The sequence below is a fragment of the Salmo salar genome, chromosome ssa27 (genome assembly GCF_905237065.1).
Source record: "Salmo salar chromosome ssa27, Ssal_v3.1, whole genome shotgun sequence".
Taxonomy (NCBI): Eukaryota; Metazoa; Chordata; class Actinopteri; order Salmoniformes; family Salmonidae; genus Salmo; species Salmo salar.
This window is the reverse complement of record NC_059468.1, coordinates 20,739,719-20,766,728: the sequence shown is the minus strand read 5'-3', so window position 1 is coordinate 20,766,728 and position 27,010 is coordinate 20,739,719. Positions and strand designations below refer to the sequence as shown.

At 42.0% G+C, this 27,010-nt stretch overlaps 1 protein-coding gene across 1 annotated transcript; it reads right to left on the bottom strand.

The window, feature by feature from the left end:
- Positions 1 to 676: 676 nt before the first annotated feature.
- On the bottom strand, positions 677 to 16,730 carry LOC106588675 (leucine-rich repeat-containing protein 3B-like). The gene is made up of 2 exons (XM_014177900.2): positions 16,515 to 16,730; positions 677 to 5,340 (listed from the first exon to the last, which is right to left on the bottom strand). The coding sequence occupies exon 2, from the start codon at positions 5,139 to 5,141 to the stop codon at positions 4,320 to 4,322; it is 822 nt and encodes a 273-aa protein (XP_014033375.1). The 5' UTR covers positions 5,142 to 5,340; positions 16,515 to 16,730; the 3' UTR covers positions 677 to 4,319.
- Positions 16,731 to 27,010: the final 10,280 nt, after the last annotated feature.

The following is a 27,010-nucleotide window of genomic DNA, read 5'->3' as shown; positions in this document are numbered from 1 at the left end:
ATCTACATGTACATACTACCTCAATCAGCCTGACTAACCGGTGCCTGTATGTAGCCTTACTACTGTTATAGCCTCGCTACTGTATATAGCCTCGCTACTGTTATTTTTCACTGTCTTTTTACTGTTGTTTCTATTTCTTTACTTACCTATTGTTCACCTAATACCTTTTTTGCACTGTTGGTTAGAGCCTGTAAGTAAGCATTTCACTGTAAGGTCTACACCTGTTGTATTCGGTGCACGTGACAAATAAACTTTGATTTGATGCTCCAGATACTCAACTAGTCTTAAGAAGGCCAGTTTTATTGCTTCTTTAATTAGGACAACAGTTTTCAGCTGTGCTAACATAATTGCAAAATTGTTTTCTAATGATCAATTAGCCTTTTAAAATGATAAACTTGGATTAGCTAACACAACGTGCCATTGGAACACAGGAGCGATGGTTGCTGATAATGGGCCTCTGTACGCCTATGTAGATATTCCATAAAAAATCCGCCGTTTCCAGGTCCAATAGTCATTTACAACATTAACAATGTCTACACTGTATATCTGATCAATTTGTAATTTTAATGGACAAAAAATGTGTGCTTTTCTTTCAAAAACAAGGACTTTTCTAAGTGACCCCAAAGTTTTGAACGGTGGTGACCATCCAAAGCTAAATGACAATAAATCACGAGGAGAGTGTCCATATTTCCTTTATTTCGATTTATGACATGCCTTTACAATGTATGGATGGTTTTATCAGTGCTAGGTCTTGAGTTTTATCACAAAACTTCAGCTTTTATCCCTAAAAAAAGAAAAGACAATTGACAGGCAGAGAAGAAAGACAACAACCACATTCTCTCTGTTTTATGTTACTTTCACGTCTTCGTTTCAGTGAGACAGTGGAAAACTAGGATATCAAAGTCAATTTCACTTCTATCAGCTCTTTCAAAGCAAACAGTAAAGAGTTCATTTCTCCTTTGTGTTGGTTCTATATACACTATCCTGGACATGAAAGGATTCCAAAACACATAAACCTTTGTCTGTGAAACGCTATGCTTTCTTCTTTCATGTCCAGACACCGACTCTGAATGTGAAATTATTTGGTTAAAATGAGAAACAGAAAATGTGAGATAAGTATTTCAGGCACTTAAATATTCTTCCAGACTCCTTGGCTTGGCTACACTGTGCTTTCTTCATTTGCAGTACGGTACATGTATTGAAAGAAAAAGTCTCCTCTCCTAAACCCATTACAAATCCATGAGACATGAACTCATGGCCTCCGCTCTACAGGACAAAACAGTGCAAAAGGCTGTACAGTAGCACAACATTCAAATACAACGATTTAAAGGGATTTCAAGTTCCTTCTCACACACAACAACAATGTACCTATTTGCATTTAGTTTGATGTGACTAGGCCTACTTGTGTATCTACCTGTTGTAACTACCTGTTTAAACAACCTGTTGTAACTGCATGTTGTAACAGCCTGTTGTAACTATCTGTTGTAACAGCCTGTTGTAACTATCTGTTGTAACAACCTGTTGTAACTGCATGTTGTAACAGCCTGTTGTAACTATCTGTTGTAACAACCTGTTGTAACTGCATGTTGTAACAGCCTGTTGTAACTATCTGTTGTAACAACCTGTTGTAACTACCTGTTGTAACTACCTGTTGTAACTATCTGTTGTAACTACCTGTTGTAACTATCTGTTGTAACTACCTGTTGTAACTACCTGTTGTAACTATCTGTTGTAACTACCTGTTTAAACAATCTGTTGTAACTACATGTTGTAACTATCTGTTGTAACTACATGTTGTAACTATCTGTTGTAACTATCTGTTGTAACTACCTGTTGTAACTACATGTTGTAACTATCTGTTGTAACTACATGTTGTAACTACCTGTTTAAACAACCTGTTGTAACTACATGTTGTAACTATCTGTTGTAACTACATGTTGTAACTACCTGTTTAAACAACCTGTTGTAACTACATGTTGTAACTACCTGTTGTAACTACATGTTGTAACTATCTGTTGTAACTACATGTTGTAACTACCTGTTTAAACAACCTGTTGTAACTACATGTTGTAACTACCTGTTGTAACTACATGTTGTAACTATCTGTTGTAACTGCATGTTGTAACTACCTGTTTAAACAACCTGTTGTAACTACATGTTGTAACTACCTGTTGTAACTACATGTTGTAACTATCTGTTGTAACTGCATGTTGTAACTACCTGTTGTAACTATCTGTTGTAACTACATGTTGTAACTATCTGTTGTAACTGCATGTTGTAACTACCTGTTGTAACTATCTGTTGTAACTACATGTTGTAACTATCTGTTGTAACTGCATGTTGTAACTACCTGTGCTCATCGTATCATCAAATCCTCCCAAATGAACTGACCACCTTGCAGCTCTGGGGGAAAAAACTCAACTTTGTAAACATTCCTTTTCAAAATTCATAATTTTTTATCCGCATTAAATATGGAAAGAAATGTTTACTTTTCTCATTCTCTCATTTTCCTGCACATATCGCTCCTTCCTTCCCTCACTTATCTCTCTTCTCTCTTTCTCTCTCGCTTTCTCTCCCTCTCTCTCCCTCTCTGACCAGCCCTCCCCTCTCTCTCCATCTCTCTCTCTGTGGGATGTTTTAGTGAACCCTTGTCACTGTGATGGAAGTAAAATCCATTTAAATGAATGACAGCTGCAATTTGCTCTTCTCACTTTGCTGGGGGTATAACTGTACACACAGTGTTTTTAAAGGCAAGGTAAATGATGCATGCATCTATCTGCATTCTGAACGCAGCATGAGGTTGAACAGAAAGGGGATGTTTGTGTTGAAATTATTACAGTCTTCCCATCGACAGGTTTGTGACGCTAAGGGTGCATCGCAAATTGTACCCAATTCCCTACATAGTGCATTACTTCCACCAGGGTCCATAGGGCTTTATGCACTATGTAAGGAATAGGTTGCCATTTGGGACACAAACTAATATCTACATTTTGGCTGAGAGAGGAAGCTTTGTGTGAGATACATTCCTCTGAATATGAATATGTATTCTATTTCAGGAAGCATAGACTGAGTCATAAAAAATCATAGCAAATGTTTTTTTATAGAAAAACCGAATGCACAGTATTGTTGTTGGGTGTTGTTGTGTTAACATGAAACACGACAAGCTTGTTCGGACTCAGGACATGAGAACTTGGACACTACTAGTGTACTGGTAAATCACATGACACACATACGAATCACTTGAATTCACCGAGTCTTTTGTGGTTCATTTGATATCTACCCCCAAAAACATTGTGCTACATTATCTGACCATCACAAATCTACTAAGATGCAATGTATCAACTTTGTCGTTTCAAGACAACAACAACATACAGTACAGGAACTTGACAAAACGAATGAAGAAATGTGTAGTATTTTTACAGCACATCAGTAGTCTTTCAACAGTGTGATGTCGTGGTCATTTTAACAAATCATTGATTCCATTATTTCACATATGAAAATGAAAGGTCATTTTCATGATTGATGTTTGGGGCCCGTTATTTGTTCAAATAAAATGAAACAAAGTATGCAGTTGGATGCACAAACACAGAACACTCTTCAGATTACCTTACAAAAGACTAGTCCAACAAACCATTTCTCCAGATTTTGCTCTAAAAAAGACTTATCAACCTATCAAAATTTTAACCTGAGATTCAGATTTTTTTAAACGATCTCAGAACAGATCTCAGAACACATCTCAGAACACATCTCAGAACACATCTCAGAACAGATCTCAATGAAGCCATCTGTGTTACAATAGTCTATACCTTTCTGTTACTCTGATCTGAACTAACTGCCGTTGTCTATGTTCTGACATGTACGCTGTGCATTCCAAAATGCTTGACTTTAGATTGATGCCTACAGACAAACGCTAATGTTTAAAGCATTTATCCTCTTTTAAAAATTGGGTTTTCTCAATGTTTACCTTTGTAATTTACACATATTGAGTGTGAAGCTTCAAATACAAGGATCCAGGTTTAATCTATCATGATTTATTTTAAGTTCACCACAGGTAAGACAAAATAAAAACATTTTCACAACAGAAGACGTTACATCCATCTTGAAATTTGGAACCAGTTGTAAACACTAGAAATATGGGTCCTATCTCCGGGTTTAGGTCGTAACTTCTGCTGTTCATGCATAGAATTAGAATCAATTAGTCATTCTAATTCTAGAACTAATTAGACAATCTAATTCTATGGTATACAGTCAGTTCTCACTATAGGGATGTCACACCAGACTACTGATGTCCTATAGTATCCGGTAGTGATGATATCATGTTACACCACAGTACTGATGTCCTCCACCTCGTTGGGCTTCACAGGCTTGCTGGGGAGCGACTTGAGGTACTCCAGGTGTCGCCGGGCATCCTCCTGGTTCTGCCGTACGTAATACACCACGTAGGAGATGACCATGGCGAACCAGCCGAACATCGTCACCAGCATGGCGTAGTCCGTGGTCCTCTTGGCCAGGTTACACAGGTCCGTGTCCACCGCCAGGAAATGGCGTCCCTCCTGCTCCTGGAGCTCGGAGCTCCGGCAGAGGACACGTGCAGCCGCCTCGTGGTTGTGGGCCATGCCGCCCAGTGCCTGCTGCAGGGTGCAGTCACAGTGCCAGGGGTTGTCGTCCACCAGGACTCGTGCTTTGAGCCGGGTGAATGCATCCTTGTGCACACTAGTGATGCGGTTGTGTGAGAGGTCGAGGACCTGCAGTGTGGCCTCCACGCCACTGAAGGCGCCCTCCCCCAGCGTCTCCACAGCGTTGTGGGACAGATTGAGCTCCCGCAGCAGCCTCAGGCCCCGGAAGGCGTGGTCGGGGACGGCCATGATCTGGTTGTGGTCGAGGCGGAGCACGGCGGTGTCTGGAGGCAGGTCCGGGGGGATCTCTTTGAGCCGGGACCCGGTGCAGGTGACGTTGAGGCCAAGGAGGAGCCCCAGGGGCCCAGGGCCGAGGTGGAGGCCAGGGTCGGGTCGGGCCCGCTGGCAGACGCATCCCTTGGGACACATGGAGGCGGAGGGGAAGCACAGGGCCATGAGGACCAGGCTCTGGAGGAGCAGGCACATGGGGATGGAGCGGGACAGCCACATGTCCAGGGGAGTCATACTGGTGGGGACCACCAGCCCTCAGCATCCCGCCAAGAGACAGGGACACCACACCACTGGACCGACCCAAGAAGCAACGGACCGGCCACGGCTCATACCAAACACTCCATACTGGAGACTGATGAGCCTCCACCAACACACTCGGTCTGTTCAGGCCTAGCAGGGCCTGTCACCAGTTGGATTCATGCTGTAATCACACCTGAAATAAAACAGATAGAAGCATTAAACAATATAAAAACTGCTTAATGAAGTACTGTAAGTTCTTTGAACTACTTGTTTAGTGTGGAACTTTTGGTTTTCGCTGAAGTCAAAAAGACAAAACAGGAGCACCACGGTGTGAAAATAAACCACTCTGTTATATTCACATCATTATAATCTCATCATAATCGAGTTCCGTTTCATAGAAACGATATTGCACAACTTGTTATATTTATGGCATACTAGGCCACATCATAAGGTTAATCTAGGTTACAGTGAATCACTGTCCTTAATACCTTAATAAACTTTTACTGCAGTGGGCTAAATCAGGGTCCCACAGAGTGTTTCTTGGTAGTCTTAAACAAATCTACTTTGAAACAGAAGCATATACCTCACACACATGGTTATGGGTTTAAAAAGAAGACACCTGTACCATGTCAGATATAGAGTTGAAATCTATTCCATTTTGAGTTTGCATCCCAATATTACATTTTATATACACTATTTATACAAAAGTATGTGGACACCCCTTCAAATTAGTGGATTAGGCTATTTCAGCCACACCCGTTGCTGACAGGAGTATACAATCGAGCACACAGCCATTGGCAGTAGAATGGCTTTACTGAAGAGCTCAGTGACTTTCAACCATCATAGGACGCCACCATTCCAATAAGACAGTTCATCAAATTTCTGCCCTGCTAGAGCTGCCGCGGTCAACTGTAAGTGCAACGACTCAGCCACAAATTGGTAGGTCACAAAAATTCACAGAACGGGAACGCCGAGTACTGAAGCGCTTAGCGCGTAAAAATCGTCTGTCCTCGGTTGCAACACTCTCTACCGAGTTCAAAACTGCCTCTGGAAGCAACGCCAATACAATAACTGTTTGTCGGGAGCTTCATGAAATGGGTTTCCATGGCCGAGCAGCCGCACACAAGCCTAAAATAACCATGCGAAATGCCAAGTGCAGGCTGGAGTGGTGTAAAGCTCATCGCCATTGGACTCTGGAGCAGTGGAAACGCGTTTTCTGGAGTGATGAATCACACTTCACCATTAGGCAGTCCAATGGACGAATCTGGGTTTGCCAGGAGAACGCTACCTGCCCGAATGCATAGTGCCAACTGTAAAGTTTGGTGGAGGAGGAATAATGGTCTGTGGATGTTTTTCTTGGTTCGGGCTAGGCCCCTTAGTTCCAGTGATGGGAAATCTTAATGCAGCAGCATACAATGATATTCTAGATGATTCTGTTCTTCCAACTTTGTGGCAACAGTTTGGGGAAGGCCTTTTCCTGTTTCAGCATGACAATGCCCACTTGCACAAAACGAGATCCATACAGAAAAGGTTGGTCGAGATCGGCATGGAAGAACTTGACTGGCTTGCACAGAGCCATGACCTCAATCCAATCAAACACCTTTGGGATGAATTGGAACGCAGGCTGCGAGCCAGGCCTAATCACCCTACATCAGTGCCTGACCTCACTAATGCTCTTGTGGCTGAATGGAAGCAAGTCTCTGCAGCAATGTTCCAATATCAAGTGGAAAGCCTTCCCAGAAGAGGCTGTTATAGCAGCGAAGGGGGGGACCAACTCCATATTAATCCTCATGAATGAGATGTTTGCCAAGCAGGTGTCCACATACTTTTGGTCATGTAGTGTACATCACAGAAGACTGAAATATAAAACAAAACCGTTTGACATAGAAACACAGGATTTTCTGCGTTTATTTAAGAAATACGTTTATTCATTATGAAATTATAAAAATATGAATAACATTCCACCCATGAGGCCACTAGAGGGTGATTAAAGTGCAGGAAAGGGCTACAACAACACATCCTTATGAACACACACACTCTTTACAGACTTGACAATAAGCACGGACCTATGAATCCTCCTGTCAATCAAACACTAGCCAGCTACAAACTATGTTGTTTATTTAGTCAATTAAGAACAGATTCACATTTACATTTGTTGTGACATGTACATGTTATTATCTGTGTAAGAGTGAGAATATAGTAAGTAAGTACACAGTAACGGGCAGTTAGATAGGACAAGGGAAGCAATGTTTACTTATGTTCTCATTCATGACATATGATTGGTATCGTTAGTAAAACAAACACACACCAACTCTATTGTAAGCTTGTGTACTGTGGATAACACCACCACATTGGTTCCAAATGCCACCCTGTTCCCTATGTAGTGCACTACTTTTGACTAGGGTCCATAGGGAATAGGGTGCTAGTTGGGCCACTGTCTGATAAGTGCTAAGTACAGTGGAGTGCAGCAGGCTGGTTTTATCAAGCTCCACTCATTCTCCCTCTGTCACACTGTAATGTCACTTTCTCATAACAGATCTTTGTCTGCAGAACATCACATAGGGAAGAAATTCACTAACAGTACAGGAACTCTACATTAACCAAACTGTACAATACAACCCTATTCAATCATAAAAATGCTATGCAATTATTTTCTGTCGTATAACTTTCCCCATATCGAGATCCTACCTATCATGTTTATAAACACATGCTAACATGCAGTGCTTAATTTGTAAATTGGGAGGTCCCGGAACACATAGTGAGCGCGAGAGGGGGGGTTACCCGGGGGGCTCTGAGGTACTGGAAAACATTGAGAAAAAAAGTGACTAACACAATGTGGCAGCTCAGCAGACAGAGTAAACAGCCATGTAGCCTACTGTCTATGGTGGTTAAACGGACAGCACTCTCCAAGGTGCTGATTCATTCAAAGCATTTCAGACGTCACTGCAGTATGCCCACATATATGAGTGTAGCTGTGGGGCTTACACAAGTTTGAATCAGTGTACAGCAACATTTTTAGACGTCACTGCAGAACACCCGCCAAATGCAAACGCACACAGTCAGCTGTGGGGCTTACAAGAACCGAATGTCATATCATTTTCAAGACATCAATGTAGCAGTAGAACAAATATCACAATATCAGAATATAACTTCAAATAAAATGAATTACTGTAGACTACAGCAGAACACACATATGAGAATAAATAGGCCTTCTGCCTATGTGATAATATGAAGCACATGTTCAGATTACCTTCACAGTACAAAACAAGTTTGTAAAAGAAAACAATTTTCCTACCTTAGTTTTCAAAACCTCCCACAGTGACTCATGTCAAGTTCATTTAACTCCTGACAGTCAGTATCTTGCACAAAGCCATGAGCGGGCCTGTGGCTGTGACGTTTAGCCTCCTTCTAAGGCTGTTTTGAAGACTCTGGCTGTAGTGTCTATTTTTTCATTTTGAGGGTTAACTATAACCTGGGTGTCCTCTTCAGCCTCATCTACAAGGCTTGCTGCCACCAAATGCACCTTGGTTCGGGCATATTAAAAAATAAATAATTCTGAGGGCTCTTTGTTATTGTTTTTATGTCAAAGGCAGAGGATGTTACTGTACATTCCACCCTCTTTTTGCTAGCTAGTTTAATCCCTCCAGTTGTTTCTAGATCCAAGCTCCCTACCTTTTTGCATGTTGTACAGCCCAGCTTTGAATTCTGCATGACAAGCCCTTGGTTATACGTTTGTTGTTCTTGAACTGCAAATTGCACCTGCTTCAAGCACTTCGTCATTGGATGCACTGTCCCCCCCAGCTCCCCGTCTCCCTCTCCCGCTGAGTCTGACTCGCTAGTAGGCCTACTAGCTAGTGGAGGTGCCAGTGGTGATGCTGAACTGGCAGGATTAGCAGCGCTGCTAGCTAAGGCATTGCCATCAGGAACAGTTTGCCCCTCACTCCTCTCCTCCGGCACTGACAATTCTCTGGCTCGTTCTGGGTTCCATTCACCATCTTTCTCTGGATTTTTAGACTTGAAAAATGTCATCAAACTTGATTGCCTTTTTTAACAAATGTTTTATTTGTCTTTCCCACATTTCAAATTCAGTAGGGAGACAACTAGCCTAGTCTACGCGATATGATTACGTAGGGACCTCTTCACTAGCTGACCACCTCTACCAAGACCTGTGTCAAGATCAGTTACTTACACCACCGGCCCTCCCCATAACCTCTATGTACAAGTAAGAGAGCAGGTCTGGAATCAGTGTGGCAGGATAGGATGATTACACAGAAGGATCACCACGCTTTTACATGATGGTCTTTCAGGGGGGCGGGAGAAATAACAAGGCAACTTGATTTAACACTGATCGCTTTATTAGAATGTTTACAGTGCGAACAGTGAAACAATGAATAAATCATGCTGTGAGAGGTACCGGATCTGGGCAAATAGGTGCCGGAATGAACAAAGTCAAATCTGAGAGGTGCCGGATTCTGTTCCGGCAGGATCCGGCTCAAATTAAGCACTGCTAACATATGTCTGTCAGGTCTCCCTGAGGTGTTGATAAAAACACATTAATTACCGAGCTCGAACAGGATAAGATCGTGAAAAATGTATCCACTTAAGACATATGATTAATTCTGCATCAGATTATGTACAGCTTTACTATACTGCCCAGCAGCTTGATGGGAGGCATTGTAGAACGCTCTAGAATGCAGTGATTACTAATGGACATGGGCGTCTGCCCATTTCTGGGAAAAAGAGATACTGATAACCAATAAAATAATAATAACCTATGTAGGTTGAGGGAGCAGCCCTATCTCTCCCCACAGCCTGTGTTGTTCAATAGAGCCTATGATGACGAGAGAAAGAGAAAGAGGGAGAGTGAGAGCGAGAGAGAGAGGGAGAGAGAGAAAGAGAGCAAGAGAAAGAGAGAGAGAGAAAGGTTTAGAGACAGACAGAGTGATGGAGATAGGGAAGCATCTGTGTTGTCTGTATGAGGCCGTCTCCCCCGTGAGCACCAGGCACAGGGGCTCAAGTGAGTCTAGGTTCAAATGTCAACTGCCAAAAAGCTGAATTGCATGCAGGCATGTCATCCATCATCGACGTGGAGAAAAATGGCAAAGCAACACAAGTGACAGTTGGTATCCGCGGTGACGAGGGATTTTGAATGCATCATCTTCAGAGGCCCTTGGAGGGGAGAATATAGTCTGTGTGTCACTGGGAGCATGTGAGCTTTGAGTCCTTTCAAGTCCAATGACTGACTGACTGAAGTCATACCATCATTTTCAATTCAGCCAGTAATGACCTGGCTGAATTCAGCTGGTGGCCCTCTCCTGTCTCTGGTCACGGTGTACAAGGTTGTTCACATACTGGGTTAAAATAGGCACCTGTGAACTCAGCCGCGAGGCAGCGACCATTTCTATTTTTGGCACCACTGAAATTTTCATTTCACAAATCAAGAAGAACATGATTGCCCTGTTATTCAGATTCAGTGGAACCATTAAAACGTTAATAAATTGAATAAAGTGCTTACTTTATACATGCAGTCTTTCTATTATCATATTGGTTAGCAGTATGGTTTTGAAAATTGTGAAAAATCTGACCAGTTACACTATATATACAAAAGTATGTGGACATCCCTTCAAATGAGTGGATTTGGCTATTTCAGTCACACACGTTGCTGACAGATGTATAATATTGAGCACACAGCCTTGCAACCTCCACAGACAAACATTGGCAGTAGAATGGCCTTACTGAAGAGCTCAGTGACTTTCAACGTGGCACCGTCATAGGATGCCACCTTTCCAACAAGTCAGTTTGTCAAATTTCTGCCCTGCTAGACCTGCCCTGGTCAACTGTAAGTGCTGTTATAGTGAAGTGGAAACGTCTAGGAGCAACACCGGCTCAGCCGCGAAGTGGTAGGCCACACAAGCTCACAGATCGGGACTGCAGAGTGTTGAAGCGCGTAGCGCGTAAAAATCGTCTGTCCTCGGTTGCAACACTCACTACTGTGCAAAGCTTGCCTTCATTGGACTCTGGAGCAGTGGAAACGCATTCTCTGGAGTGATGAATCACGCTTCACCATCTGGCAGTCCGACGGACAAATCTGGGTTTGGCAAATGCCAGGAGAACACTACCTGCCCGAATGCATACTGCCAACTGTAAAGTTTGGTGGAGGAGGAATAATGGTCTGGGGCTGTTTTTCGTGGTTCGGGCTAGGCCCCTTAGTTCCAGTGAAGGTAAATCTTAATGCTACAGCATACAATGACATTCTAGACGATTCTGTGCTTCCAACTTTGTGGCAACAGTTTGAGGCAGGCCCTTTCCTGTTTCAGCATGACAATGCTAACGTGCACAAAGTGAGGGCCATACATGTAGTGTACCATGTCATCAATGTCAACTTAGATTTTTGTAAAATCAATATCTGTCATCATATGATTTTAAGGGGTGGAGGCTGGGCAATAGATTTTTTTTACCATTACTGGAAAAAGAGCAATCCTTTACAAAAATCAGATTTTTAAATGCAAGATTTTACTGAGTTACAGTTCATATAAGGAAATCAGTCAACTCAAATAAATTAATTAGGCCATAATCTATGGATTTCATATGACTTGGAATACAGATATGCATCTGTTGGTCACGGATACCTTAAAAAAAGATAGGGGCCTGAATTAGAAAACCAGTCAGTATCTGGTGTGACCACCATTTGCCTCATGCAGTGCGACACATCTCCTTCACATAGAGATGATCAGGCTGTTGATTGTGGCCTGTGGAATGTTGCCCCACTCCTCTTTAATGGCTGTGTGAAGTTGCTGGATATTGGCGGGAACTGGAATACGCTGTCATACATGTTGATCCAGAGCATCCCAAACATGCTCAATGTGTGACATGTCTGGTGAGTATGCAGGCCATGGAAGAACTGGGACTTTTTCAGCTTTGAGGAATTGGGTACAGATCTTTTTGACATGAGGCAATGCATTATCATGCTGAAACATGAGGTGATCTCGTCACGGTATCTCTGTGCATTCAAATGGCCATTGATAAAATGCAATTGTGTTAATACTCCGTAGTTTAAGCCTGCCCATACCATAACCCCACCGCCACCACTCTGTTCACAACGTTGCCTTCAGCAGACTGCTCGCCCACACGACACCATACACACTGTCTGCCATCTACCCAGTACAGTTGAAACCGGGATTAATCCGTGAAGACAACACTTCCCCGGCATGCCAGTGGCCATCGAAGGTGAGCATTTGCCCACTGAAGTCTTTTACCACGCCGAACTGCAGTCAGGTCAAGACCCTGGGGAGGACGACGAGCACACAGATAGCTTCCCTGAGATGATTTCTGACAGTTTGAGCAGACATTCTTTGGTTGTGCAAACCCACAGCTGTCATCAGCTGTCTGGGTTGCTGGTTTCAGACGATCCCACATGCGAAGACGCCGGATGTGGAGGTCCTGGGCTGGCGTGGTTACTCGTGGTCTACGGTTGTGAGGCCGGTTGGACATACTGCCAAATTCTCTAAAACTATGATTAAGGTGACTTATGGTAGAGAAATTAACATTCAACTTGAGACATTCAACTTGAGGCATTGTGTTGTGTGTCAAGACAGGATTGTATTGAAGCACAGATCTGCAGCATTGAAGGTCCACAAGAACACAGTGACCTCCAAATCCAAGTTTGGAACCATCAAGACTCTTCCTAGAGCTGACCACCCGGTCAAACTGAGTAATTGGGGTAGAAGGGCCTTGGTCAGTGAGGTGACAAAAAAAACCAATGGTTACTCTGACAGAGCTCCAGACTTCATCTGTGGAAATGGTAGAACCTTCCAGAAGGACAACCATCTCTGCAGCACTCCACCAATCAGACCTTTATGGCAGAATGTGCCTCAGTAAAAGGCACATGACAGCCCGCTTAGAGTTTGCCAAAAAGCACCTAAAGGACTTTCAGACCATGAAAAACAAGATTATCTGGTCTTATGAAACCAAGATTGAACTCTTTGGCCTGAATGCCAAGTGTCACGTCTGGAGGAAACCAGGCACCGCTCATCACCTGGCCAATGCCATCCCTACGGTGAAGCATGGTGGTGGCAGCATCATGCTGTTGGGATGTTTTTCATTGGCAGGGACTGGGGGACTAGTCAGGTTTGAGGGAAAGATGAACGGAGAGAAGTACAGAGAAATCCTTGATGAAAACCTGCTTCAGAGCACTCAGGACCTCAGACTGGGGCGAAGGTTCACCTTCCAACAGGACAACGAGCTTAAGCACACAGTCAAGACAGCGCAGGAGTGGCTTCGGGATAAGAGTCCAGACTTGAACCCGATCGAACATCTCTGAAGACCTGAAAATAGCTGTGCAGCGACACTCCCCATCCAACCTGAGAACTTGAGAGGATCTGCAGAGAAGAATGGGTGAAACTCCCCAAATACAGGTGTGCCAAGCTTGCAGCGTCATACCCAAGAAGACTCGAGGCTGTAATCGTTGGCAAAAAGTGCTTCTACAAAGTACTGAGTAAAGGATCTGAATACTTATGTAAATGTGATATTTCATTTTTTAAATTTTGAATACATTTGTAAAAATTTCTAAAAACCTGTTTTTGCTTTGTCATTATGGGGTATTGTCTGTAGACTGATGAGGGGGGAAATGATTTAATACATTTTAGAAAAAGGCTGTAATGTAACAAAACATGGAAAAATTCAAGGGGTCTGAATACTGCCCAAATGCACTGTACTTCCATTCTTTTTTTTAAAACCGGTACCGGTTACCTGCAGATGAGTCCCGTGACACTTGTGGGGGTCGTTTACATGATTTACCAATTTTCGGGATGTCTCATGGTCTGACAAACACCGCTCTAGCTCTGCCAACTTTCACCACAGATGAGGAAGTGTTACACTGGTGGATGCAGTGGATTGAGATGCATCCAATGCAATAAAAGCAGATATCTCTAATTTAAATTGATGGATTTTGTTGGGGATTTTTTTGTTATGTAACTTAGATTGACGTACCGGTGTGTCAACCGACTCTAGGGGGTTAATCAGCTTCTGGATATGCTACACCTGTCAAGTGGATGGATTATCTTGGCAAAGGATAAATGCTCACTAACAGGGATGTAAACAAATTTGTGCACAAGATTGTAGAGAAATACGCTTTTTGTGCATATGGACAATTTCTGGGATCTTTTGTTTCAGGGCATGCAAAAAGGTAATGTGTGGCTCAGTTGGTAGAGCATGGTGCTTGCAATGCCAGGGTTGTGGGTTCAATTCCCATGGGGGACCAGTATGGGGGAAACGTATGTACTCACTACTGTAAGTCGCTCTGGATAAGCATGTCTGCTAAATTACAAAAATGTAAACATGATGCATTTATATTTTTGTTCAGTGTAAATTGGTCTGTAATCACAATCTAGCACGCACTCTAGAACTGGGATGGACTCCCAATCAACTACAATCATGCATGGGCTTTGTAAATAGCACTTAGGCTATGTAGTGGCTGCTCAATCATTTTCTACCCAATGGGCTGGTAAGTAAGCATTTCACGATGCGGTCTCCTGTTGTATCTGTTGTATTCGGCGCATGTGAAAAATAACATTTGATTTGATTTGTAAGAGCTTTGACTTCCAGGGATGTCAACCAAAGCTAACATGTGAGGCTATTTCCTATGACAAATCTCAACATGGCAGTAAGGATGAATCATGAAGTAAAGAAAAATAAAGTCATCCATCGCAAAACACTGTCAGACTGGAAGTATTAGCCTAAAGAGAAATGAATGGTCCAAAGTTCAATAAGATATCTCTTGGATATGACCCCACCATAAGGTCAGAGAATAAATGATGTCCATTGTCTCATTACTGTACATTTACAAAACAATCACTAGAATATTATGTAACATCAATGTTATTACTGTAATAATTAGTGCTACTACACAGGTATTAGAGAAATGTGATGTAAATCATCATTGTATTAAAAGGCAGAGTAATTTGATTGGTCAGAGACTTGGAGTTGAAATGTATTTTGACACAACGTGACTATATTTCTATCATTTATCATAGCATATGGCCATTCTATTACTTAAGTTTCATGTTCCTGTCAAGGCCATATTTATGGGTTAGCATCAACATGAAATTCAACACAGATGTGTCTGCATCCAAAATGGCACCCTATTCCATACATAGTTCACTACTTTTTTTACCAGAGCTGTGATGCACTACATAGGAAATAGGGTGCAATTTGGGATGCAAATTTAGACCTAAAGCGGACTTGCCTACTGTGTTTTCTTGACCCATATAGTCCTACATCACTTGATACATTTTGTGATAATTAAATAAACATCCTTGTTAAGGATGAACTATTTATGCAAATAATCTTGAGCTGGCTCTGGGGATTTCGAATTACCATAGAAATGGGCCTGAACCAATAATAGCCAAACTATTCCTCAAACAAAAGTGTTATAAACGGCATGGCATAGTATTTCCCAAACAAATAGACCACGCACCATGGTAAAGAATATGATTTATGAGTAGCCAAGCATACACAAAGTTGTAAACTTTTTTAGGTAGGACTATAGGTCTGCATGTATGCCTTTAGTTTATCGGTTATATATTACCATTATTATATTCCTAGATTATATTATTATAGTATGAGTTTTGATATGATATAATGAGTGAACATCTGCTGAACAATTTCCATAAGAACACTAATGATAAGGAGGCCACCCCGCAGTGTGAGCCTGCTCGTCATCAAGGTGAATTTCTTCCTATAGCGCACTCCGTGGCTCAACCGTCAACCGTTAACCCTGCTCTCGAGCTCGGCGCCTGAATGCGACGTACTACAGGGTACCCGGCTCCCCTTTCTGACCCGCGCAGCTGTTATTTTATACATGTAAAAAAATCACTGCCATGATTAAACTACAGTATTTCATTGCGGCATTCATGTAAAGATGTCACCCATGGAACTATGTCATGTTCAAGTATTTACCAAGGACATAACAGCAATGTTATTTCAGTTATCCCATAATACCATTATTCTAATAGAGTAATAACAATACATTCGATATACCTACCTACAATAAACAATATTTGAGTGATCAGAGAACATGAATGTAGCTGTGAAGCAACAAATTGAATCGTCACATGACACATGAATAATAATATTAATTTAAAACATGGTGGATTTTGAAATAACCCCAAAAAATGACATACATGACGACCACAAACCCATCTATTTTCCTTTTTTTTAAATAATAATGTGACTAACAACAATCACCAACTGAAAAGAAAAAGAGAGATGGAAAGCCAGCATGAAAATGAGCTCATACATACGTATGTGTGTGTGCTGCGCGTGTAGCGGAGCTGCGGAGCAACAGGCGACATATGTTTCCATTCTCACCTGCAATAAAAACAACCGTCAGTCTCTCAATTTCCGACTTTGACATTCTAAACGGATCGTTCCAACGCAATCTTCCTTCTCCAGTAGTTTCCTCTCCTCGTCAAAAATGTTGGAATAGCGCAGTTGAAATTCACATTTTTACAATTGCTAGTTGCTGCTCAGTATTGAACGTGAAAGGAGTGTGACTGAGCTCAAGCTGGCAAGGGAGGGGTTTGCGAGACGAGCATTGAAGGCGACAGTGTTCACCCGGAGCGCGCGCGGGGATGAACGGTCAGACAGACAGTAGGTGTTGCCACAGTGTCTGTTGGGTTCTTCTGACTAATTCAATCCACTTCTAATATATCATCAGATACGTTCTGTCTTTTGCATCGTCGTACAACTAAAAGGAGAGCTGTTGAGTTAAGACAAATTGTAGGTGCATTTCACTGTTAGTCTACACCTGTTGTTTACGAAGCATGTGACTAATAAAATTGGATTGGATTTGTGTCCGCTGTCAGTCATCCCACTCTATCTGCATAACACTTCAATCAGTCAATGGTAGAAATATTATCCAAAATATTGCTCTTTCAGTGATTCACGTTTGAATTGTAGTCTATCACATTGGTCCGCATTTGAAAATACCCTATACTAGACTTTTCTATGACTATGAGTCTGCTCACACAGCAAGTGGCCTACAGGTAGCCTACGTAATGTGATCAGCAGCCCACATTTACCATGGTACTTACTGTGTAGCCCACATTTACCATGGTACTTACTGTGTAGCCCACATTTACCATGGTACTTACTGTGTAGCCCACATTTACCATGGTACTTACTGTGTAGCCCATATTTACCATGGTACTTACTGTGTAGCCCACATTTACCATGGTACTTACTGTGTAGCCCACATTTACCATGGTACTTACTGTGTAGCCCACATTTACCATGGTACTTACTGTGTAGCCCATATTTACCATGGTACTTACTGTGTAGCCCACATTTACCATGGTACTTACTGTGTAGCCCACATTTACCATGGTACTTACTGTGTAGCCCATATTTAACATGGTACTTACTGTGTAGCCCACATTTACCATGGTATTTAAGAGTCATATGAAGCTGTCACACTGCCATGTGACTGTATATGTAAAATGTAAAATGGCCATGGTGTCCACCAGCCACCATCACCACGTTGGCCAAGCAGGATCTCCCTCACTCTCTCACATAACAGGCAGGATCTCCCTCACTCTCTCACATAACAGGCAGGATCTCCCTCACTCTCTCACATAACAGGCAGGCAGGCACTCACTGGATGGTCAGGACTGGGGACACCCAACTGTGGTGATGACATGAGGGGCCCTAGAGATTCCCTGGGGGCCAGACACCACGTGACATCAAGTGACTTCTGAGTTTGGTCATAGCCTGGCCAGGCAACCATGGGTAGAGTTTAAAATGACATTTAGGACTCAAGAGTTACAGTGCCTTCGGAAAGTATTCAGACCCCTTCACTTTTTACACATTTTGTTACGTTACAGCCTTATCATAAAATCGATTAAATAAATGTTTTTCCTCATAAATCTACACACAATACCCCATAATGACAAAGCGAAAACAGGTTTTCAGACATTTTAGCAAATGTATATATATAAAAAAAACTGAAATACCTTAGTTATATAAGTATTCAGACCCTTTGCTATGAGACTCAAAATTGAGCTTAGGTGCATCCTGTTTCCATTGATCATCCTTGGAATATTTCTACAACTTGATTGGAGTCCACCTGTGGTAAATTAAATTGATTGGACATGATTTGGAAAGGCACACACCTGTCTATATAAGGTCCCACAGAATGACAGTGCATGTCAGAGCAAAAAGGAATTGTCCGTTTCTGAAGCATTGAAGGTCCCCAACTACACAGTGGCCTCCATCATTCTTAAATGGAAGACGTTTGGAACCACCAATACTCTTCTGAGAGCTGGCCGCCAGATGCTAACTCTGACAGAGCTCATGTGTTCCTCTGTGGAGTCAATAAGTATTCAACCCCCTTGTTGTGACACAGATTCAACCACAAACATCAGACAGGTTTTCCAATGCCTCGCAAAGAAGGAAACCTATTAGTAGATGGGTAAAAATAAGAATAAACAGACATTCAATATCCCTGTGACCATGGTGAAGTTATTAATTACACTTTGGATGGTGTATCAATACACCCAGTCACTACAAAGTCCTTCCTAACTAAGTTGCCAGAGAGGAAGAAAACTTCTCAGGGATTTCACCATGAGGCCAATGGTGACTTTAAAACAGTTACATAGTTTAATGGCTGTGATAGGAGAAAACTAATGATGGAGCAACAACATTGTAGTTACTCCACAATACTAACCTAATTGAAAAGATGGAAACATGTACAGAATTGAAATTTTCCAAAATATGCATCCTGTTTGAAACAAGACACTAATACTCCAACAAATGTGGCAAAGCTATTCATTTTTGTCCAGAATACAAAAGTGTTATGTTTGGGGCAAATCCAAAACAACACATTACTGAGTACTACTCTCAATATTTTCAAGCATAGTGGTGGCTGCATCGTGTTATGGCTATGCTTGTAATCATTAAGGACTGGGGAGTTTTTCAGGATATAAAAGAAATGGAATATAGCTAAGCACAGGCAAAATCCTAGAGGAAAACATGGTTCAGTCCACTCACTGGGAGATGAATTCACCTTTCAGCAGGACAATAACCTAAAGCACAGGGCCAAATCTACACTGGAGTAGCTTAGAGTGGCCGAGTTACAGTTTGACTTAAAACTACATTAAAGTCTATGGCAAGACCTGAAAATGGTTGCCTAGCAATGATCAACAACCAATTTGACAGACCTTGAAGAATTTTGAAAAGAATAATGGGCAAATGTTGCACAATCCAGGTGTGGATATCTCTTGGAGATTTACCCAGGAAGACTCACAGCTGTAATCTCTGCCAAAGGTGCATTAACTCAGGGTTGTGAATACTTATGTAAATGAGATATTTCTGTATTTCATTAGCAAAAAATTAGCCAAAATTCCTAAAAACATGTTTTTACTTTAACATTATGGGGTATTGTGTGTAGATGGGTGAGAAAAAATAAGATTTCATCCATTTTGAATTCAGACTGTAACACAACAACATTTGGAATAAGTCAAGGTGTATGAATACTTTCCGAAGGCACTGTATTTACATGCAACAGTCCTTTACTCATATTAAGCAGTTAGTGATAAGCTGAGGTATATCAACCACACACAAATCATCCAGTGATTAATTTGATTGGGTCTAGCTGCCTCCACGACAAGAGACATTTTCCTTTCGCCATTAAAAGGTTATGTTTCGTTACAGTTATTTGCATACTGAGTGTTTAATTATTTCCAGCCAATAAGAAGTTATCTGATGGATGATTTGGAGGGGAAAGAATGATGAATGGTTAGGTATATTACCTGTTAAGCATATCTATCAGGCCATTAGCCTTTCTGGGTAACCACAGCGATCAAACTCCGCACGCAACACAGATAATGTTTATTTAAATGTCATGAGATGGGCCTATAATTCCTCAATTGCCATGTAATGCTTACCAATACATATAATTCCTCAATTGCAATGTTTAAGCCTTAAAGAAATCATTTTCTCAAGCCTGTCATTTCATATAGACTGCATGTACAAAACATTAGGAACACCTGCTCTTTCCATGACGTTGTAGACTGCCCAGGTGAATCAAGGTGAATCCAGGTGAATCCAGGTGAATCCAGGTGAATCCAGGTGAATCCAGGTGAATCCAGGTGAAAGCTATAATCCCTTATTGATGTCACTTGTTAAATCCACTTCAATCAGTGTAGATGAAGGGGAGGAGACAGGTTAAAGAAGGATTTTTAATCCTTGAGACAATTGAGACATGGATTGTGTATGTGTGCCATTCAGAGGGTGAATGGGCAAGACAGAAGATTTAAGTGCCTTTGAACTTAATATAGAAGCTCATCATTGAGAGTGTGATAATGGGTAAATACACAATCAAGTTAACACAATAAAGTTTAACAACATATTCCATTGGGGTCTTCTGGCTTTCATACAAGATACAGACTAATATGATGAGACTGTGTGTTTGAAATTGGTGTGGGGACTTTGCTAATGAATCTGAAACATCTAGAGTGATATTCACTGTATTTGTAGAGCCAATACTTAGCAACAGTAAGTGACTAAGGGAGACTTATTTGTGCAACGTGTACGCTAATAATCCGGAAGCAAGTACAGGGAGTGAATTTAGTAAATAAATGAACATGGAACAAAACAAGAAACACCTGGGGAAAGAACCCAAGGGAGTGACAGATATAGGGGAGGTAATCAGGAAGGTGATGGAGTCCAGGTGAGTCTCATGAAGCGCAGGTGCGAGTAACGATGGTGGCAGGTGTGCGTAATAATGAATAAACTGGGAGTAGACGTGACAATTGGAGAAATGTCCTATGATTCCTCATGTGGAGGGAGTGGAAAGACCACTTCCTCTTCTTCATGCTTCTACACTAGGAGGGGAAAATTCCTATAGATGTGGCAAATGTTCCTATCCAGCTCAAAGGTCCAGTGCCAGCGTAAGCTGCAAGAACATCTGCGTAGAGGGAGAGTTGAGAGTCCAGTCAACAACCTGTGGGATCTGCACGCCACAGCAGAATGGGTTAGGTAGTAGCTTGGAGAGCTAATGGAAGCCTTCACATGTGAGGCAAAGTAATTCACGTGAGTTTGGTTCACTAAACCTGAGTGGCGTAGCGGTCTAATGCACTGCATCTCAGCACAAGAGGCATCACTACAGCCCCTGGTTCAAATCCAGGCTGTTTCACATCCGGCCGTGATTGGGAGTCCCATAGGGCAGAGCACAATTGGCCCAGCGTCGTCCGGGTTTGGCTAGTGTAGGCCGTCCATTGTAAATAAGAATTCGTTCTCAACTGACATGCCTAGTTAAATAAAATGAAACATCTCCGTTATACTGAATGGTGGACTATGTGCTGCGGTACTCCTGTTGAGAAGAACTCTGTGGCTGGCTCAAGTCATGACCTCAACAATTTATACCTTCTAACAAGGATGGAGAGAGAACCCATTTCTGTGTGCACAGCTAAGAACAAACCCAATCTCTATGCATGGTTCCTAGAAAGCCTGAAAGCTAGCCTTTGAAGAGCTTAGACAGAACTTAACTAATGACTTAGAAAGCATACACTTAAATTAAATACACTGGATCTACTCCATTAGCCAGAGAGAGGATCAAATTGAATTGACATAAAAACTATGGGCTGTTCTATCTCTCCTCCTAATCTGCATGGCAGAGTGCTATCTAATCTCAGTGGATAAGGTAATTACCATTTTGCGTTCGTATTAGATCAGTTCAAATGGCCTCTTTCTCCCTGCTCTAGGCCACATCAGATTGAGTCACTGTCTTCATCCCAAATGGTACCCTATTCCCTTTATAGTGCACTACTTTTGACCAGGCCCCATAGGGAATAAGGTGCCATTTGGGATGTAGTCAGTGACTCCGAAGCCTCTCCTTTTAAACATCTTCATCCCCAGTCTGTCTGTCTGGGACCTTGTGGACATTATGAAGAGAATCACTGACCTTGGAATCACAACCCTAGAGTGTAGCCACTTGTCGCTGTGTGTGTTTGTGTAGCCACTTGTCTGACTGTGTCATGTTGGATGGTTTCTGGAGTTTGCCAGGATCGGGCCGTTCTCTTGCCTTGATATCATTTTGTAATACTCTCTGTCTGCATTGACTGAGTGCACTGTAAATTGCAGCTGGGGTCTCTCATTCCTTTAATCCCTTCCTTCCCTCCATCACTCCTTGCCTCATCACTCCTTCCTTCCACCTCTTCTTTCCTCCATCCCTCTCTGCATCATCCCTCCATCACTCCTTCCTTCTATCCCTCCTCATTTCATTCTTCCTTCTCTCCATCCCTCAGTCCTTTCATCCCTTTATAATCATATTTACTGATACATTCAATGTTGAGATGTGTTCAAGGTTAGATCAGCCAATTACTGTCTTTGAATTGACCAGCAGCTCTATGCCCTTGGGTCCTCACTGTTGTCAATGTCACATTGAGTGTGGAGATTTTCATTTGATTTATTAGGATCCCCATTAGCCAACGCCAATGGAGACAGCTAGTCTTACTGGGGTCTGACACATAACGAAAAATACATTACAGACAATAGACTTAACAATTTTCATACATTTAAAAACATGAACATGTAGTTTGTGTACATGTATCAGTTACACATGTCAGTACATACACACAACAAGTAGGTCAGATGGGGGAGAGATGTTGTGCAGTGAGGTGTTGCTTTATTTGTTGTTTGAAACCAGGTTTGCTGTTCACTTGCGCTATAGATGGGAGTTCCATGCATTCATGGCTCTGTATAATACTGTTTCCTTAAATTTGTTCTGGACCTGGAGACTGTGAAAAGACCCTTGGTGGCATGTCTGGTGGGGTAAGTGTGTGTCTGTGCTGTGTGTAAATTGACTATGCAAACGATTTGTAATTTCCAACACAATGTTTCTTATAAAAACAAGAAGTGACAGTCAGTCTTTCCTCAACTCTTAGCCAAGAGAGACTGACATGCATAGTATTAATATTAGCCCTCTGATTACAATGAAGAGCAAGACGTGCTGCTCTGTTCTGGGCTGGCTGCAGCTCTGTTCTGGGCCGGCTGCAGCTCAACTACAGTAGGTCTTTCTTTGCAGCACTTGACCATATGACTGGACAATAATCAAGATAAGATAAAACTAGAGCCTGCAGGACTTCCTTTGTGGAGTGTGGTGCCAAAATGGATGAGGAGGTGGATGAGACAGGGGGATGAGCAGGGAGGTGGATGAGGATGGAGAAGGAGGAGTAGGTGAGGGAAGAGAAGGAGGGAAGGTAGAAGGGAGGAACAGATGAGGGAGGAGGAAGAGAGGGAGGGAGAGGATGACTAATGTAAATATGTAGATGTTAATATCAATGGCACTAAATGAAGTGAACCAGAGTTAATCGCGGTAGTGTCAGCAGCCAGTAGTCCCATATAGACCTAACCTAGCGTGTCTAGTTGATCGTATGTACAGTAGAGACGTCAAGTTGCCTGCCTGTCAAACAAATGTACAGATGCTCAATACAGATTCAATATTACGTTATTCACAACAAGAGCGAGGTCATGTCTCTCACCCTCACAGCTGTCTGCCACAATTGTTTAATCAATCAAACCATAAACAGTACTGCACTCACTAATAACTACAATATGTAATTGTTTTTCTGTAAATCAACTCTGATCAAAAATCTGTTCCCATGCATTGAATCCCAAAATGAAGGTTGTGGGGTTTGCCTGAGCTCAGATGTGCCTGCTCCTGTATCTTTTTAAGAAGTCTCTCTCTCTCTCTCTGCGTTTCTTTCTCTCTCTCTCTCTCTCTGCGTTTCTTTCTCTCTCTCTCTCTCTCTCTCTCTCTCTCTCTCTCTGCGTTTCTTTCTCTCTCTCTCTCTCTCTGCGTTTCTTTCTCTCTCTCTCTCTGCCTCTCTCTCTCTCTGCCTCTCTCTCTCTCCCTGCCTCTCTGCCTCTCTTTCTCTCTTGGAGAAACAAGCCTTATCGAATAATGTGCCAGATACCCACAGAAAAAATCTATACTGCATTGTGGACACCCGACATAACATACAGAGCGTTTGAAACACACAGACCAGAGTAGTGAAATACCACTTGAACCAAACAGCATGCAATAGGAAGAATAAAGGCAGTCAATGGAGAGAACTATGATGGAGCTGAACAACCAAGTTACTGTCCATCACATTTTCATCTACTGGTTCTTTCTGCCTCTTTGTAACGTAAAGTTTGAAACACGATGGGCTCTTTTAACAACGAGGGGAACGGGGATAGAGTGGGTTGATGCCTCGGTCTCTCTCTCTTCCCTGGAATGCATTGCAAGTCCCATGCCACCCTCTCTCGGAACGCAGGGCTTTGAAAGGTCTCTCTGCTTTAAATGTCGGCATTTCGATGTTCTCTTCATTATAAGTAGAAACCTTCATCCAAGCCAGGCTTCTCATGTATAAAACATAGAAGTCTAGATACAGCCTCCACAGACATGGATGGAGAGGGATACTCAGAATATTACATTTCCTTCTCATGCCTTCCACCAGAGGAATTCATAAAAGGGCTAGTAATTCCACATTTCTCAATAATTTCATGTCAAAACCCATATTTCACATATTCAGCAAACATGGCATTTGAGGGTAATTACTCCAACTCTGGGAAAACTCTTGTATTTTAGAGAGAAGGATTCCAGGAATCTTTAAGGAGATAGCATAATTGTCCATGAGTTCTTTTGGGGAAGTTCTTCCCATCCAACTAAGAAAGGACTTAACAGGGATGAGGACATTTATCTAACCACTCTGTGACTCCAGAATCCACAGGAGCTCCAAGATTCTTCTTTAGGAAATATTCTCACTTCTCATTGTCCCTCTCTCTCTGTACTCTGCCCCTGTTCTTCCACACCCCCTCCACCCTTACCCTTTCTCCATGTTAACAAGGGCTTCAAGTGGATGGAATGAAAAAGGTGTACGGTACTCATTTTAGGTGCCAGTAGGCTACTCATTTTAACTTTAGTGGCAATGTTCTGAGGCAATGTTCTATGAGGTGCCGGTACTCAAGCCGTAGAAAACTCAGGGTGTCTGTATACTCTGTACCAGTGAGCACCGGCTCAAGTCAAGCACTGCTGTTCTAGTCTCAGGTCATTAAAATGCCATGGGACAATTTTTCCAATGGATCTCATATACATCTCCAATGGCTAGATCGGAGAGGGAATATGCATGGAAATAGGTGCTGTTAATCTCTGATATGTTTCCTAGGTGCATATGTAGAGGAGGTGATTTGTTGGTCAGTTGACCAGCGACAGGCGAGATCTAATCCTAACAGTTACACATACAAATATGCACTTCATTTTATGAACTGGACTTGTAGGCCTAGTGTCCTAAAAGGCATCTGCCAAATACATTATTATTATTAACTAGCTGAGGAGTGAGTGGGGACCTTGTGGCCTGGTTGTCCTTGTAGATGATTCGATTCACATTGAAACTGAACACAAACTCTGCAACAACAAGTCTAAACAACAGCCTCTCTGTGAGCTGAACATCTCATCAGGTACCAAGGATATATCTCTGTCTCACACTCTCACACACACACAATCATTGGAACTGTCCCAGAGAGAGGATGAGGGAGAGGGGAATGAATGAGACATTGAACTGGAAAGGAGACACAGGTAAGGGATTGTGAAGTGATGGGAAAGATGGATAAGGAAAGTGGGGAAAGTTTAGAATGAGATATGCAGAGGGAATGAGATGCAACACACTTTCCAGGAAAAATAACACAAATCACGCAATGAAACAGCTCTCTGCTCCTCTAAAGAAACTCTCTCTCTCCACTCTTTTTTTGTACTTAAAGTAGAGTCAACACCTTTTCCTGTCCTTGGGGAAAATAAAGGCAGAAATGGTATCTATATTGCAACAACAAAAAAACGGTGACAATGTGTCTGATATTTGAACACAAGAAATGCACTCCAACTTTATGGTTTGGAGACAGAAACATCACTGTTGACCAAGAAGTTTCATAATATGTAATTTTAGAGTTTCATAACAACAGAGCTGAGAAGGCTACAGAGGAAATGTACAACCATATAACTATAACAACCTTAAATGTTGAGAAACTTGTGAATAGCCACCTACACTTCATAGACAAAGACCATTGTGCGGTGTGGAAAAACAGAGGTTTCTGCTTGACAGGAAATTGCTTCTAATGCTCAGGTGAAACTTGAACTTTTTGATCCCCGCTAAATCACAGTGAATGGAGATGGACCCTTCTACCTCGAGGCTATTAATAACACCACTTAACAGAGCATAGGTCATTAGCCGTCCTAAAAGGAAGGAAACACAGAGGAGAATAGTGGAGAAGCAAATTAAGGAAACAGAGGGGAATAGTGGAAAGGCAGGTGAAGGTCTGTGGCCTACCATTGAACACAATATCTAGAAGGGCAGCTTTGTGTGTGGAAGTCATATATTCATAGGCATGAAGAGGGTTGAATTACAGATGTAGGATCTTAATTTGAGCCAGTTTTCTACAGCAGGAAAAGGATTCTGCAGCAACAGGAAATGCATATTATTATGTGGATGATAATTAATGGACATTTTTGAAGGGGTTGATTCATTTTTCTTATCAAGTCTGAAATGTCAAAGTGGAAATTAAACTTCAGAAACCTTTTTAAACCTGAAATACACTACATGTTTTTTCCTGCAACAATGTGATCAAATTAAGATCCTACATCTGGAGTAAACTATATGGGCAGTTCTTAGAAATCAGTTGAGAAAATGATCCTCCTGTGCAGTCATTATAATACACAGAATAGGTCTGAATGTATGATTTCCTAGAACAACCTTGTAATCTACAGCAGCACAACGACGACGGGGGGGATTGTGAGAAATAAACACCTTCAGTGGAACCCATCAGAACAT

Excerpts from the sequence above, each read along its gene's own strand:
- LOC106588675 (XM_014177900.2), bottom strand. The coding sequence starts at position 5,141 with ATGACTCCCCTGGACATGTGGCTGTCCCGCTCCATCCCCATGTGCCTG.